At 39.8% G+C, this 16,464-nt stretch overlaps 2 protein-coding genes across 4 annotated transcripts in view; both read right to left on the bottom strand.

Annotated features, from left to right (window-relative positions):
- Positions 1 to 26: 26 nt before the first annotated feature.
- zfand5b (zinc finger, AN1-type domain 5b) lies at positions 27 to 6,388 on the bottom strand. Its single transcript, XM_066650315.1, has 5 exons — positions 6,249 to 6,388; positions 2,538 to 2,696; positions 2,162 to 2,362; positions 1,863 to 1,991; positions 27 to 1,768 (listed from the first exon to the last, which is right to left on the bottom strand). The coding sequence occupies exons 2-5, from the start codon at positions 2,686 to 2,688 to the stop codon at positions 1,620 to 1,622; spliced, it is 630 nt and encodes a 209-aa protein (XP_066506412.1). The 5' UTR covers positions 2,689 to 2,696; positions 6,249 to 6,388; the 3' UTR covers positions 27 to 1,619.
- A 3,433-nt stretch (positions 6,389 to 9,821) lies between these two features.
- The window catches only part of erbin (erbb2 interacting protein), an 88,045-nt gene continuing 81,402 nt past the window's right edge, over positions 9,822 to 16,464 (bottom strand). For 2 of the 3 annotated variants that reach the window (XM_066650401.1, XM_066650403.1), the window contains 4 exons: positions 13,531 to 13,707; positions 13,168 to 13,260; positions 12,811 to 12,885; positions 9,822 to 12,704 (listed from right to left, as the gene is read on the bottom strand). In XM_066650401.1, coding sequence (XP_066506498.1) covers positions 12,597 to 12,704; positions 12,811 to 12,885; positions 13,168 to 13,260; positions 13,531 to 13,707 — 453 coding nt within the window. In that variant the 3' untranslated portion in view covers positions 9,822 to 12,596. The remainder of the gene's footprint in view (positions 12,705 to 12,810; positions 12,886 to 13,167; positions 13,261 to 13,530; positions 13,708 to 16,464) is intronic. The other variant, XM_066650402.1, reaches the window with a different exon arrangement.

The raw sequence follows: 16,464 nt of genomic DNA, 5'->3' as shown, positions 1-16,464 counted from the left end.
TATCTCTGTACATAATTTTATTTACATGATACCATTTCGCAGTAATGTTGGGTAACGAGATTATATGTGCAATACATATAATAAATATAAAGATGGTTTGTACAAACTTGCATAACTAAAACTCAAAAATAAAGACAGAATTTTACTGTGTAAACTGAAAGATCCCTACAGTAAGATGTAACGGCCAGAATGGAAGAGAGAAAAAAGAAAAAAAGTACTGAAGAAAAGTCTAGAAGGAGGCATCCAATGATTAGACTACTTGGGTACAGACAAAACTCAGCCACCCCTCCGTATGACAGTGGGTCAATTTTAAAACACCATACAACTTTCATCACCTGTGTAGAAACGTAGCATGTGACTCTCATTCCACATTAAACACACACAAAAAAAATAAAAAATATACCAAACTACAAACAAAAAGCAACATTCATTACAGAAGTGGATTATTGATTAAAAAAAAAGGACTATCAGCATGTTGCCAACTTCAAAAAACTCTAATGTACTTAGTAGTTATTTCACTAGCCATGCAATATACCCTTTTAAAATCCCTGACCAAAACACTGCCCACAACCCAGTTTCAGCCAGCACTCTGGAAGAATCGCCTCCTCTAAACCAGCATTGTCTTTTCTAATGATGTTACTTGAATGCCAGGGTCAAATCCCACAAGCCTGCTCTAGCTTAGGAAAAACCATGTTGCAGCAAACGTGATGAATACTTACCGTTTAAAGTTTAATTCCTCTGTTGCAAAACAATTCTGAAATAATAAGATTTGAAACGGATCTGGCTTTTGAGATGGAAGCGTTGAACAAGTCCATTGTATCTTTGATGCTGTTTTTCCTCATTTGACAGAAGCAAGGGATTGGGGAAAGAGAAAAAAAAAAGCAAAACAATCAACTGCCTCACTCCAAGGAAATCCGCTTGATATTCGACACAAGCTGAGGCTGAAAAACAAACCAAGCTGATGATGTAAAGGCTAACTCTAAAAGTTGGGAGCCATGCCATGACTCACGTTAAAAGGTGAAACCTACAGGAAAGGAAGAGAGCGTCCATTCTTTTGTTAGTTGTTGTTTTTTCTTCTTCTTTTTGCTACATGAGCCAGCCATGCACTGTTGCCCTGATGGCGCTCGTGTCAGGGCAATAACAGTCGTCTGAAGTCCCATAGGCTACAATAGGTCCATCCTCCGCCACGCGACACGGGATGAGCCAAGACACAATCACAAAGTAAACTTTTGACAATCACAAAGACGGTCAGCCTTTTCAACACAACAATCAGTTCAAATTCAGTCCCCCACGTGGAGGTACCTAGAAGCAGACAAGGAGATGTAAGATCTCTGGGTCTGTAACCCAATTATAACTATTCTTTTTTTTTTCTCTTAACCAAAGCTCATACACCAATGACTGAAAAGAAGGAAAAAGTTGAAGGGAAAAAACAAAACAAAAAAAAAACACTCATGCATTGGCTTAAAACCAAAGATTCCTCCCCTTAATGTAATAAAAAAAAGAAAGAAAAGGGGAAAAAAAAAATCCTAGTCCTTTAGATCGCAGGGTTGAGCGCGAGTCCTTTTTGTGATCTCACCCAGATTACAGGGTCAATGGTCAAAGACAGAACAGGAGAGCATCTATATTCTCTGGATCTTGTCAGCAACCACTACAGGATTTTCTTTGCGGATCTTGGCTGCAGCCTCTGCTTTGTAGTCGTAGGGGCAATTGTGCTTGTCCGAGTAACGGTGGATTCCACAGAATAAGTTTCCACAGCGGCAGTCGAAACCTAGGGAGAAATGACAGCACATGTAATTACAGTCAATACCTTACATTTTCACCTCGCCTTTTGTAAACCTCTTAGCACAACACGCCTGGCTCACCTGTGAGGCCAACTTTCTTGCGACACATGAAGCATCTGTTTTTCTTGGGTTTTGGTGCTTCGGGAGTTTTAGTTTCTTCGTTGACTGTGGTGTTAGCTGAAGAAGAAGAAGCTGTAGGCTGAGTTACCACTGAGGAGATAAAAGAAAGAAGATTCAGTGTGACACCAGTGACCAAATATATAATACAGTATAAATATATTCACTCTCCAAATGAGTGAGAGCTACACTGCTCCTACATTGACAACTACACACTTTATTCATGTTTTTTTTTAGTTAAAAGAGAAATGTCTCTTACTAACCAGGTTCAGGAACTTCTACTTTAGGCGATGCAGCTTCCTCTTCACAGGAAATGCTCATCTCAGTCATCTGCTGCGTAACAGGAAGTGCTGCAGCGCCTCCACTGGATGACTCAGCATCACTAGCAGAATTGTTTAGGCTTGCCTCGATGATCTGGATCGCCGAGGCCTCTGAGGTAGGACTACTGGTTACGCTGCTTGAACCTGAAAAGCAAAGTTATAAATGCCTTATATATTATGAAATAAATACCTCTCCTGTGATCTCATCCCAACGGACAGAATAATCACTTCATGCAAACAGGACGTTGATCACCGAACAACATGTTGCTGAGAAGAAATGAAGCAGTTCAGGGATTTGAGATGAGCAAGCACTTCTTACCCATGGAACTAAGAGGGCCTCCATTGTTCTGTCTCGTTAGGTGCTCCTTATAGCAAACTGAGCACATGCCATTGGTCCTAGGGTTGCCATAGAAGCCGCAGCCGGTGGTGCAGAGCATGGGCACGGGGCTTTGGTTGGTCTCCTGGGCCATTTCTGAATCTGTGGACAAACCATCCAAACCATTTCAAAAAGAAAAAAAAAAAAAAGGGGGGGAAGAAAAGAAAAAAGCACTACAGAAATAGCAGAGTCAAAGTAGTATTTGGGAATATATTTTCACCAAATAAAATGTATAAACATAAAACCAATATATAGACACCCCCACCAAAAAATAAATAAATAAGAAGAGATTCAAAACTTCCCCTGCATGTTGAAATCCCACTGACGTCTCTGCAAATTAACGGCATGGGTTAGGTAACTAGCACAGGCCACAACAGAGATTATTCCAAACCAAAAACCAAAAGACGAGTAATCTGTCTTCCTGGCATGTGTTCTGCCATGAGCTTGGCACCGACTGATCTCATTCACATCACACAGGTCACACAGAATCTTTCGAGATCATTCTTTAACTGTCATGTTCATTTTGTCACAATATAAAAACATACTTCTAAAATAATTAATCACCATTTCAGCATGATCCTGAATTCCATTAAAACACCTTGTGCTAAAATACAGGATCCAAATATAGAATTGTACATTTCGTTTGGAAAATGAGAGCTGAGCTTCCCTAAGCACAATACTCAATTTCATTTGATGAAACCTTATGGAAAATAACAACAAAAACAACCAGATTTTGAACAAACCTTTATAGAACACACTGTTATACATCATACTTTTGAACATGTTGAGGAAACAAACTGTTTCATCAGTAACACAGAAGCAGACCAGCTGTTCCTTAAAAAAAGATGGTTAATCAGCAATTGGTTACAAATTGGTTTGTGTTTTTACACGTCTCATTTCACCAGCAATGACACACAGAAGTGAGAACAGTTGGCTATCGTGTTTGGAACATTTTGTTCAGCCAGGCCAGATTATCGCTGATAAAAGGACAAATCAGACAACAGCATGATTGCCAATTCAGACATGTGGGTGGAGCAAAATCCTAACAAACCCATGTTTTACAAGCATGTGTTATTTAAAAAAAAACCAAACATCAGTAATAAATATTTCTCTCAAGGGTAAAAGCCACCACAGAAGATGTAGCACACCCCCTAACACACTCAAAAAAAAAAGTGCTTTCCTCCAACGCATTTTCTTGAAAGCAGCGTCACAGGTTTTCCCCAGAAAGGCCAGTTGGAGGAGGAAAGCTCCATCACGTGCGAGCCTGCTGACTGCAGAGCTCCTCGCCGCAGCACACTCACATGGAAGGGTCCTATTAGCTTTCGCCTGTCACAAGGGCGCAATGTGACAAGCTGATCCTCACACAACCTCGCCAACAGCACCAGGCCTTGGCTGTGGCTATTTATAGCCCTGGCTGCCTTATCGTGACTCGATTACATCACAGGAGTCCAGCGTATGTGTATGAAGCACCTCCTCCTCTTCCTCAACACTGTTCGGGACACCCACTGCTGTTTTTTTTTTGGATGGAGCCAAAAATGGCAAAACGTCCCCAGTGCATGTATGACAGACCTAGCGTAGTCAAGGACTGGGCTGTCTTACCACAGATCCCTCTGTTACAAAACTATAGTCAAGATAAAATGCTCCCCACACATCAATACAAAAACCCTACTAATATGAAGGATTAAATTCCTATAGTCTCAAAACGTCCCATTTTACATCATTCAAGAAAACCAATTCTCATTGGCCTAAGCTAAGCAAATGACCCTTGATTAGCATACATTTCTGATACTGTACATAAAGAACTATAAATAAGGTGCCTGTTACATAACAAAGAGAACATACATAGTGTTTATAGCTGATTAAGGGTCAAACAAAAGCATGGTTTATTTAGATGACGTTTCTAAATGTGGCAATACCAGCCAAAAGCAATTAAACTATTGTGTGTGTGGTGATATGACTGTCATATCACCCACCATTATGTTAATATAAAGCCTTGTTTGGCAGTCAACAGGAAAAAGACAGACTCCTACTTACAACTGCCTAGAAGTGTTACCAAAGGTTATAGGAGCTGAAGAAATAACCTACCGCTCCACAAGACCACAGGTGTTAAATGAGTCACTGTGAAGGCAAATTCACTTCTGTGATTAAATCAGTCGGTTCTGGCTATACTTTGCCTGCCAGTTCAGCTCGGAAAAAAAAAACATTAGCCTTTTATCTAGCTACCCAGACATTGTGTGCCTAGGCTGACATGTATAACCCGTTGCAATTTGTCAGTTATATTTACGACTTGAGACCTATATCGGGTATATTTTTCGAAATATGTCCAAATAGACAGTGATGGTAGTGTAGAAACAGGAGGCCTCGACCAGGGTTTAAATCCACTGAGTCATGCTCACTCCAGCAGGGCTAGCGAATAAACCAGCTAACAAGACTTTAAACCGACGTAACAGTACAGAGAACGAGCGAAAACCACACACAAACACACAAATGTGTAAACACAGACATTTCTACTGGAGTAATTTGGGCTCATTTTGGTGTGAAAGAGGGAGCTGAAAACGAGCAGCTGGACACAGTGGCTGCTTTTGTCTTCTCTTTGTTCCACAAACACTCCTTTCCTGTTGTTGATCTGGGGGAAATATATCGTTCAAGAAAGTAGGGATTTTATTAAACATCTAAACAAGTATATAAATGTATGAAGAGAGAATTAAGCTTATAAACCACGACGTGAAGCAGAGATTTGGACATTTTGTTCCTTGCTTCGTGTAACGTTAGCGACGTTAGCCATTGTCTGCGTGCTTTGACAAAGTAATCACTGCTCCAGTATCGGATACTCTCTTCAATTATTCGACGGTAAAAGCCGTTAAAAAAAGCACTCCGTCCGTTAAAGTCAGTTTAATAAGAAGGAGAAAACCTTAAGATTACACTGAGTTTGGATTGTTAGTCGAATGACCCGTTCCACCTTAAATGGAGCTGCTGTTGAACTCAATGTAACTGCAGCGCCATTTAAGGCGGAACGGAGTAATAGAAGTAATAATGAGGATTTAAAAAATAATAATAAACTAGCTATCATTATTACACACTTTAGTCGTTTACCACAACACAGCTTAAGCAGGTAATTAACTTACTCCGCGAAAAAGGCCTGGTACAACTAAAACCTAATAATTTTTTTGATATAGCTATCGCTAGCTATAGGTTAACTGGACATGTTTGTTAAAGTCTTTCTTGTTAAATAAAAGGCAGAAAATTATTACATTTACCCAGATTAGGTTAGCTTACCATATATGGTTCAGTTTTGCCATTTTGACTACAATGAGGAACTGCGGTTCGTTTTAGTGTTACGTTAGCTATAGCTAGCTATCACTAACTTAAAATCGGATTACGCTATAATTTGTTTGGAAACGTCACCAGTGGGGTTTTTAAGCTTTGTTTTATCGTAAAAATAAAGCCACCACATTTGTGTCGATCTATTACCTCAATCTCCGAAGACATTGAAACGAAAATGTGATTGGCCTTTTATTCGAAATGCCCGTTCCACCTTAAATGGCGCATCAGTTACGTTACTGCCATTTAAGGTGGAATTGAAAAATCGATCAAGAAACCAACTTGAGCCTCATGAATGTACAAATATTGGCCTCAAAGCCAGCATGAACTCACCTTAACTTTAAAACAACGCTGTGCTACTGGGAAACGGCGTCTCCGTGTGAATTAAACAAAGAAATCCACGTTTGACCTCCTTTTTTTTCTCCTCCCTCGTCGCTCCTCCTATTCCCTCTCTCCGCTCCGCTCTCCGTCTGTTTTCAGTCGCTGCCTGTTTGTTGCTTTCTTTAGCGGGAGGGGGGGCGGGCGCCTGTGACGTCATAGTTGTCTGTGCCTTATGATTGGTTGGCGCACAGTTTGAGGGGCAGGGACACGTTTACTGTACAAAAGCTACCTCACCTTGTTTTTCCCCCTTCTCCTTGTTTTATATTTTCACAGAAAGTGGAAGCAGAGATTACAATCCACTGTTTAAAGGCATGTACAGTTTGCACTAATTCAGAAGTCCACTTTATCCCAAGTAAAATTCATGACGTGTTATTTTAAATCATAACACTCATTGTTAGTGCAGTCTTACACATTTTCATAAACATAGACATTATCTGCTGAATACATCACCATGGGATAATCCTTTAGATAAGATCATTTCTAATTTTTGTAAACTTTAAACCATATGTGCAATTTATCTTCCGTTTCTGTAAACAAAACAGTGTCCTTCATTTCTAATCTAATGAATGATACAAATATATATGCTATATTATAAATGATATCAAACCTAGCATAATTTAATGTACATTTCTTATATGAAACATATGTTTCTATTGTTAAAATTGCTGAGAAATGTGAGGTTGCACACTCTATATGACCGGAGATTCTTCACTTGCCAGAGCCAGCTGTATCAGAGTTAGAGGTCATTTAGTTTATTATTATTTTTTAGTTCACTTTCTTGGAGGACTCTGCGTTCAATTTCAGAGTCTCTTCAGATGCCATTAGAAGGTCATTGGAACCTAGAACACAGATATTGGTCTCTCAGGGGATTTACTCAACTAGTTCAAAACCACATTCATCACAGCACAAGGGCAAAGACCACCTCCTCCACTTTAGTCATCGCCAGTGACAACACGAACAGTTCATTTATTAATATCTATGTATGACATTTTGTCATTTCACCAATGTTTTTACTAAACTTGCATTAACTCAATTATGAGAATTTTAGTTAAAAAATCATATGGAAAAATGATGGAAATGATGTAAAATTCAAACATTTCTTATTAAATATATATTTTTAACATTACATAGTTATTAAATACAACTTTTACACAAAAACTGTGTATTTTCATACGGCTGATGAACTTGTGGGACACTAAAGGGTTACTTTTGCCCTTTAGAAAAGTCCCAATGCAAAACAAGCTCCACCAAACCTCCGGTGAAGTGTCTTTGTAGAAACAGAGGAACAGATGATTTCAGTATGAAATGTTCGTGTCCTCACATTGTCTCGCCACTTGCTGCTCTGAGTCTGGTGCCATTTCTTGTTTCCAGGTTCAATTTAGTTCAGACGTTCAGTGCTGTTCACCACAGTTTAGTCATGTGATGTTTTTTCTTAATTTAAATCATACTTTAATAAGTCAGCAGTCCCAAAACTTTACAACATCGTTACATTACACCGTGTCGTAACTCCCTATAGTAACACTGAAACTACAAACTGTTTGTGCTCTATAATAATAGAAATAATGTATGACTTAAAGGATATTATAGTCACAAAGATTTTGTTTAATATTCTGATATTTATGCCCCCCAAAATTTTTTTACCAGGTGAGAATGGGATTCCATATCTACCTTTAGCCCTGTGTAGTACTGATATTGTTCTGACGGTAGTAAACTATAATTACTGTCTGAATTTACTATATGATTCTATTTACTATGACATTTTGCAATATTCTGTAATGAAATATTTTTAAAAGTGAAAACATGTTTTCAAAACAGTGATATGGCGTAATTTCAGAGTCCTTTCATTTTACAACGACAACAGGCTGCATGAGTTTGTTTTGAAGTGTCTCTAATGTATTTGGCCCTGGGTTAAATATAGGGAAAGAACTTGATATGAGACAGACTGTCCACACAGCTTCAGAGCAAGAGCCTGCTCCTGTTTTATATCCAGCCTAGCAACGCAGGCCTCAGCCACACAAACAACATGTGGCTTCTTACCAAACGGATTACTAGAAAACACAGGGGTAGAATGATTTGTAGTAGTACACACACCGTTTTCTATGGAAAGGGTGGGTGTGGGGTCATACTACTAGAGTATAACACAGCCTGAGGTAGCCATGTTCACCCAGAAACCACTTAATACGCTGTGTACAGAGCCATCAATGGATGGGAGACCAAGCTGAACATTTGCTACACAGTCAAACACTGTCCACACTACGTGATTAGTGGATTCAGCTAATGTAATAAAAGATAGCGTGAATAAAACAGGACATCCCGATACAGTGGCCCATGTGCCTCAGTTCACTATGCTCAATGCCGCTTGTGTTCTAGAGAAGAATACATTTTCCATCACTGGGCTGTGGAATATTAAAACTGTTTCCTGGAAAATTTCGGCTTCATTGAATACATTTGGAACAGGGTTTATAATCCAAAACTAATCAACCAACACCAGCACCTAATCTCACTAATCCTTATGTATTCACATTCAATCAAATCCTCAAAGCAATGTTTCACTTTCAGGCCTAAATCATTCCCAGAGGAGTAGAAGCTGTTAATGCTGTCAAAGGGGAACAAACTGCTATTAATACCCACCTCGTTCTGAGAAGAAATACTTAATGAGCCAATTATAGCAAGGTAGCATTTCCACAGTTTGAAGACCTTTTATTTAGTTTTTCCTTTTTTAGTATAAAAGCAGCTCAGTGTACCGACCGTCAGCTGAAGTACACAAAGGTCCTAAAGACGAATTTATCAAGTTTCACTCTGTAGAGGGGAACTGAGCACTTCATAGAGCCCTTTAATCTACTCAGAGAAACGCTAAGCTAGTAGCATTGTGTGCTAACATCCACCCTCCTTTGATCAGTCCTTTGCTTATTGTGGGTTGATTGAGAGATAATGGCTGTTGCCTTTAACAAAGGAGTTTCTCTAAGGCAGAGCGGTATCTACACTAAATGACCTGAAACTTGAGTACACTTATCAACCTGATCACTGTTGTATTTATTTCTTATGATGTTTTCAATATTAAAGTTCTACTATCAGTTCTTTCCAGAGTGGTTTGATGTGAAATGGTTCACTGCATAGAAAATACTTGATGGCTCCCTTCAACACTGAACAATCCTGAGGGGGGTACGTGTCTTTAGAATTAAATTCGTACAATTTTACAGGACTATACGAACGCTGTTTTTACATCCACAGTGAACTAAGCTAGGGTTTCCTGTTTCATAAATACACACAGTGCCAGATTTGTGTCATGACCTTCCTAAACCTGGTCCAGGTTTTTTCAGTCACAAGGTTGTGTAGCAATAGATATTAGAGAACGTAATTAACCCGAGTGACATTCCAGACAGTTGTGAACAATCACTTATTACATTCAACAACTGCTACCAATGGAAATTATGACCAGACAGACTTCTGCTTTCAGATGTCACAGTCTTATCCCCAAACTGAAAAAGAAAAGACAGACAGACAGACCATTTTCTGAAAGACCATTAGTTTATTTCTTATTTTCCACAGGATACCATGGAACCTAAAATTATATACAAAATCTGGAATGTAGAATAAATGCATACCAATCATCTTATTTGTAGCTGCTTCCAGAGAATCTTTCAAATAGCTTTACATTAGAAAGGGCTGCTGTGATGCAATTTATTGCTGGTTTTTATAAACTAAGGTCAGTAATGCCATGGCTAACTCAAATGGTTTAAAAACGTATGTACATTTCGATTAGTAATCTCTAAAATTCAAAGAAAGGTTTGCTAAATAAATAGACAAACGTGGGAGAATGAAAAAAAAACACCAGTTGTTCCTTGAAATGGCAAAAATAAATTTTTTAGCCCATGATTGTCATTACTTTTTACCATTTTCTAAAAAAAAGTTTGACAATCAGAGGGTCTTCATTCAACTGAATAATACAAAATATGAAAACACAGTGCTCACTAAATACAAGTATACAATGTGTCAACAAAATCATTCGTATCATCAAACGTTGGGTAAAATATGCTCTTATTGAGAACGTGAGTCTAGTTTAACTTGAGGCCAAAGTTTTTTTTTGTCTGCAAGACGAGTGATACTCAGTATTAACTACCTCTTTTACATTGGGTTGCCCTTTATTAGGCAGGTTTGTGCCAGTGTCATTTTTAATCGTGTGCAAAGAATGACAGTCACATGATTCTAAACAAAAATTGTAGCACTAAAGCAGTTTAATTTTGTTCAGGTACTTTTATACAACAAAACATTAGTGCTAGTCTCTATGAATATAAAATCTCCATACACGGATCGGCTATATTTATCAGTAGAGGCGAATCTGATAAATTCACACGGACCTCTTGAACAGCCAAAAAATATGTTAAATCTAGGGAGAAATTCCATGCAATAAATCACAGTACAACAATCAACAGTTGGTCATTTTTTTTTCTGTGTGTACAAGGCCCATGTACAAAAAGGCCTTTTTAACCTTTCAGTTGGAGAACTGTCCAATGTTATTTGGTACTACTTGCTGTTTATGACTCTGCAGCCCACCGAACCGCTCTGTCAGTCAAGAAGGTTAAGTATTTGAATCCATTCACATGGGAGACAGTTAATAATGTCAACTCAGCGGGAAGTTTGTGGAACTGATGATGCAATCGCTTTGGGGAGGGCAGTGAGTGCAGGGTAGTTAGCATTACCAGACGCACACTTAAGAACATCTTTGCAAAATATTTTAAAAAATGCCATTTCCTATGTTTTCTTTTCTAAAAGATTTACAATATAAAATGCTCTATCACAATCAAGGAGTACTAAAAGGGTTTATTCTTTTTTTCCTAGAAAAAGAAAAACAACAATGCATTCTGACAGCTCTCTCTGAAAAATAAAACAGACTTGCTATTGCTTTCCGAAAGATGGACCTCTAAGTGAGCCTCTGAAAGCCACTGAATATGCCGTGTACATCAGTGTGTATTGCTCTAGGTCAAAAAAGGTGCAACCTTTCCTCCATTTCGACCAGCTCTGGGTCTGTTGGCACTTGACAAGTCCTTCCTCTGGCCTGTGTCCTCTTGAAGCAAAATGTTCATGATTAAAAGAGTAAAAGAAAAAAAAAAAAAAAGAGCCCAGCTTTATGGTTAGGAAGGTGATGTTCACATAAAAAGGTGAGTTTTGTTCATCTCAGGTGAGAAACCCACCCTCCTCCAAAGGTCAGTTTTGAAGGTTGGGGTGGTTCTGAGGAATCTTTTAAAAGGTTTGGGCCAGTGTCCACCAAATATCTCCAGAATTCTCATCCTGGGTCAGCTTCCTTTTGCTTAAGACCTCTCAAAAGGAAACAAACCTTTCTGTGAATAGTGGTCCCTGATGCTCAGTAAAATGCAGGCCAACCCACCACCAATCCACTCTCCTAACAAGCTTTGGTTGATGTAGAGGTAACACTGCCAACCATGGGCCCTGCAGGTTCTTCCAATGATCCTCTAATGAACATTTCCTAACCAGGTTCCAGTCCATGTCAGACTTACAGAGGGCTCTCCAGCATGCTCCAGCAGACACAACGTCTTGTTTAAAGTCTGAGGTGAAAGTTTCTCTACAGATGGGTCATTCTCTCGGTGCGGAATGAAGTGAGAGGGGGTAAGGGCCTACACAGGAGAGGGCAGGGGCCAAAGTTCTGGACAAGTGGTGAAGACTAACACGGCAAGGAGCATCTGCCAAGAATTCAGTTGCTGTGTTTTTGACACTGAATCCGCATCCCAGGCCAAGAGCACGCCACTCCTACATTCGAGTATCCGCAACGAGCACGTAGCGTTGACCTCCAGTTCCACATCCTCACACAGGTCACAAAAAGTGGTTTTTAAAAATCTCTTAAATAAGAAAAATAGGAGGAGAAATAGTGAAGTATGATTTAAAATTAAAAAAATAAAAGGCATACTGATGTCAGCAAACAGGGAGCCCTGCCCCCTAATGGTTAGCTACAATTATTGTTCCATTAGGTGAACTCTATGAAGAATGACTAGAAAAAAAAAATAAGTTTGTACAAAAACACAGTTTTCTTGTCCGTGTTGGATAAAACCAACAGGCTCTCCCACAGTGAAGGCTTCTTTTTTTTTGTGGTTGCTTTAAAGTACATGCTCCCACATTGTCTCCCATCCACTAGTCCAGTGGTTTTCTTTTTTGCCCTGTTTTCACCAAAGCTCTGAGGTCCTTTCATTAAAAGCAGTTCAAATCAATACTATACACCAATCTGGCTCCTCCACCTACAAAAAAAATGGAGTGGACATTCACACGTTCATGTGTGCCATGGAATCTCTACGCTGCCATGTCTCTGATGATGATCAGGTCCACGGTGCTGGGGAAATTCTTCAGAAGGGACACTGCATTCCCGTGATCAATATTTACAAAGTTGTAGCCGTTCGCCTGCAAAGAGTATGACACACGGATTGCATTTATACAGCGTCATACACCGACAAAACGAGCAGAGCAAGGTAACATTCAGTGTAGTGGAAATATGGCGTGTAACTACCTGGAGGATTTTGTCTCCAGGCTGAAGGAGCTTTGAAGCAGGTCCCTCTGGCTGAACTCTTGTCACAAAAATGCCCTGTTGAAAAAGTTTAACCCTGTCATTACTGCGACCTAAAAATGTAAAATGTATTGTAGCCACATTATACTAAGTATACAGTTACATAACTTGTATTATTTAATAATAAATAATAAATGTGGCTTAAAAACTAATGTGGATTTACATTTTTACAAATAATTCCACTAATTATCATTAGATTTCTTAGTGCATTATTATTGCTGTCCTTATTTGAGACACCAATTGGCATGAATTAATTGTATGTATTGTTACACCTTCTAATACTAAGTGTAAGACACGTACATTATCGTCAGGACGGAAGGGATTCCCTCGTCCTCCCACTCCTCCTGATATGCTGAACCCCAGCTCTGGATTCTTCTCAATTTTCACATGCATCTGAACGTAAACACACCATACAATGACATTAGTCTCATGACTTCAGATGAATTCAGACATCTTCTAACCCCCTCAGGGACAGGGCACTGGTTATAATACAGAAACCAATGATATCTCAAAGTGCAGCACTGAACAGAGTCTACAGTCTCTAGGATAATCTATGCATACACCCACAACATTCTATTTATGGATTCTGAATCTCGAATCATGTGCTTCTCATTCTCCCCTTAATTGACTCTGTTCTCATTGCAGCAGTTTCCTGCTGCTTACCTCCTGGGGCAGAGATTCGTGGGGATGTCTCGGTGGGCCTGGGGGCTGCTGGGACACTTTGAGCATCAGGTAGTCAATAAGCTGCTCTCGCGATGGATGGCGAGCCATCTGGGCTTGGGCAGAGGTCATCTGCGGTCGGACTGAAGGAGGACACATCTGACCGTTCATCAAAGGCACCTACAGAACCACAAAAACACAGAGGCCATCAGGAGGTGCTCAGTCAAGGGTTGGTCAGGTATGGATGTCAATACTCGTTAGGGCTGGACAATAGGGCCGATATATTTCTTAATTTAAGTCAAAACAAAATAATCACGATATTGATATGAACAGTATGCAATCCACTGAAACTTGCAAGAAACATGACATTTTAGACCACAATAATTTATTAGTATGGTGTAGGGCCTCCTTTTGCGGCCAATACAGCGTCAGTTCGTCTTGGGAATGACATACACAAGTCCTGCACAGTGGTCAGAGGGATTTGAAGCCATTCTTCTTGCAGGATAGTGGCCAGGTCTCTACGTGATGCTGGTGGAGGAAAACGTTTCCTGACTCGCTCCTCCAAAACACCCCAAAGTGGCTCAATAATATTTAGATCTGGTGACTGTGCAGGCCATGGGAGATGTTCAACTTCACTTTCATGTTCATCAAACCAATCTTTCACCAGTCTTGCTGTGTGTATTGGTGCATTGTCGTCCTGATACACGGCACCGCCTTCAGGACACAATGTTTGAACCATTGGATGCACATGGTCTTACTGGTGCAGTGTGCAGTTAATGAAGATTGGCCACCAGGCTGCTCCAATTTAGCCATGAAACCTCCCTCACTACAATGACAGGTGTTTCAGTTTCATTGTCTAGCCCTAATACTCATATTTGTCATATTAGAAAAAGACTCAAAACGTATTGTTCAGGTTCTCCTACCCTCTCCCCTTCAACACTCCGTGGCCTGTGCATTCCCAGCACTCTCACAACAAACCAAATTTTAGCTCCGTGTACAAAACACTTGCTGGTATATCTTCTGAATGTTATACCAGTCCAGTAACAATGGTGATACTGTACCTTGCCTGTTCTTTGTCTAACCTTCACACAGTAACTTCTGGGGCATTAGATAAAGGACAGATAATAGACAGCCTGACACACATTAGTTGGGATCTGCCACTTGGCTGTGATGAACGGCAATCTTTTAAAAGTAAGTAATCGCATACAAATGAATGGTCTCGTGCAAAACATCTAGACCAAAATTAGACAAATGCAGTCACTTTTATTCAGCACTGAACCCTCAGGTTTTGGCACTGGGCCACAGAGGCCAACTGGGGCTATTTTCAGATGAAGAGTTATAGCTTTACAGGCTGTGGGGTTGAAGTGGGCCTGCTGATCCTCTGAGTCATCTCTTCTCCACAACCACAGTGTTAGAAGACAACCCTGACTGCCGGAGGACACCATGATAATTCATTTAACTCCATTAGACCGAGGGTTTCATTTTCCAACAACCTCTGACCATGCGGATTGACTACAGAGGAAAGACCGTGCAGTTTGGGCATCTCCAGCATTCTTTCACTTTGAGCGAGCGGATAACCCTTTACATTCTGTAAATCAACAGACGCTGTTTTGCTTTTAAATGAGTCAAATATGTTTAGATCCCTTTGTCCTCGAAGGGTTATCATCATGCTTTTACCCTTATTTAACATCTATATTTTGTTTCATCAGTATTATCTAATCCTGGGCTTTATATCTTATGCTGTCTGCAGACTTTCCTTTAATAGGCACATTCACTCAGTGTGTGGTATTAAAAGCAAGTGATTCAGCAGCACTGCTCCTACACTTGGCTCTCTGGGACTGTGGCCCCTGGTGTTTCATGTGTCTGATCTTCAAAGAGGTATAGTTCATCTACATTATAATGAGAACAACTCTCTTGAGGGACAGAGAATATGCAACACTTGCTAAATAACCACAATGGGACTTGGTATATGGCACTATAGGCGAGATATTCGTTGTACATCATTAATTACAGACGATCCACTGAATACACTGTGTATGTTCGATGCTATGCTATGTTCTCTGCTGAGTGAATTCAGCTACTAGCTGCACACACTGCTGATACAGATCTCCTGATCTAAAGAGTTGGAAACTATGCCTAAGTCTGTTGTGATGTGTGAGGAAAAGAGGAATAAGGCCCCCTAGTACCTGATGTCACTAATGCTCTAATGCTCAGATGTTGAGGACTTATAGACCCAGAGAGAAATACATTTAAAACACATATTAGGTGTGTTGATATACTTCTGAATGCAGTTAAGCTATTATTCGTGTAGAACACTGTAATGCCTCCACACTAGAGAGATTTTCCTGCTCTAGCACACCAAATTAAATCTCAAATGGGACGTATAACATGTTTTTCCTACAGCTACAATAGGGAAAAAAAATGGCGGTTGTGCAGGTGGTGCAGTAGCACTATCTGCCACCAGGGGGCAGAAGGGACCATATAAAAACTCAACGGACAGACAACACAAATTTCAGCATAGATTCCTACCCTAATTACATTTGGAAGTAAAATAAAAATTACTAGCTTGGTCTGTGGATGGAGATTATCTCTAATTCTTGATTAGGAAAGTACAGTATGTAATGCACAATCTGTCCGCTATGTGGGGACTGTTTCACAGCTAGTTTGTCATTGCTGAGGAGTCACATCTCATTAAAAACCATATAATTTCCTCAGGGATTCATAATGAGATTAATATCAACACATATTCACCATCACGTCAGTCCTAAAGCTCTGAAACTTATAAACAAGCACTAAAAATATGTTCACCACAGCAATAAAATATTCATAATCTCACATTGCTTCTCGTTTCAATCAGCACAGAGTCATGCTAGTCCTGTCAGCAGGAGAGTAGCTCTGTAGCTTTGCTTATAGACGTGAAGGCCCTGAGGAGGCTTA

The sequence above is a fragment of the Hoplias malabaricus genome, chromosome 18, assembly GCF_029633855.1.
Source record: "Hoplias malabaricus isolate fHopMal1 chromosome 18, fHopMal1.hap1, whole genome shotgun sequence".
Lineage (NCBI taxonomy): Eukaryota > Metazoa > Chordata > Actinopteri > Characiformes > Erythrinidae > Hoplias > Hoplias malabaricus.
Note: the sequence above shows the minus strand (reverse complement) of the source record. Positions and strands in the feature narration are given on the sequence as shown.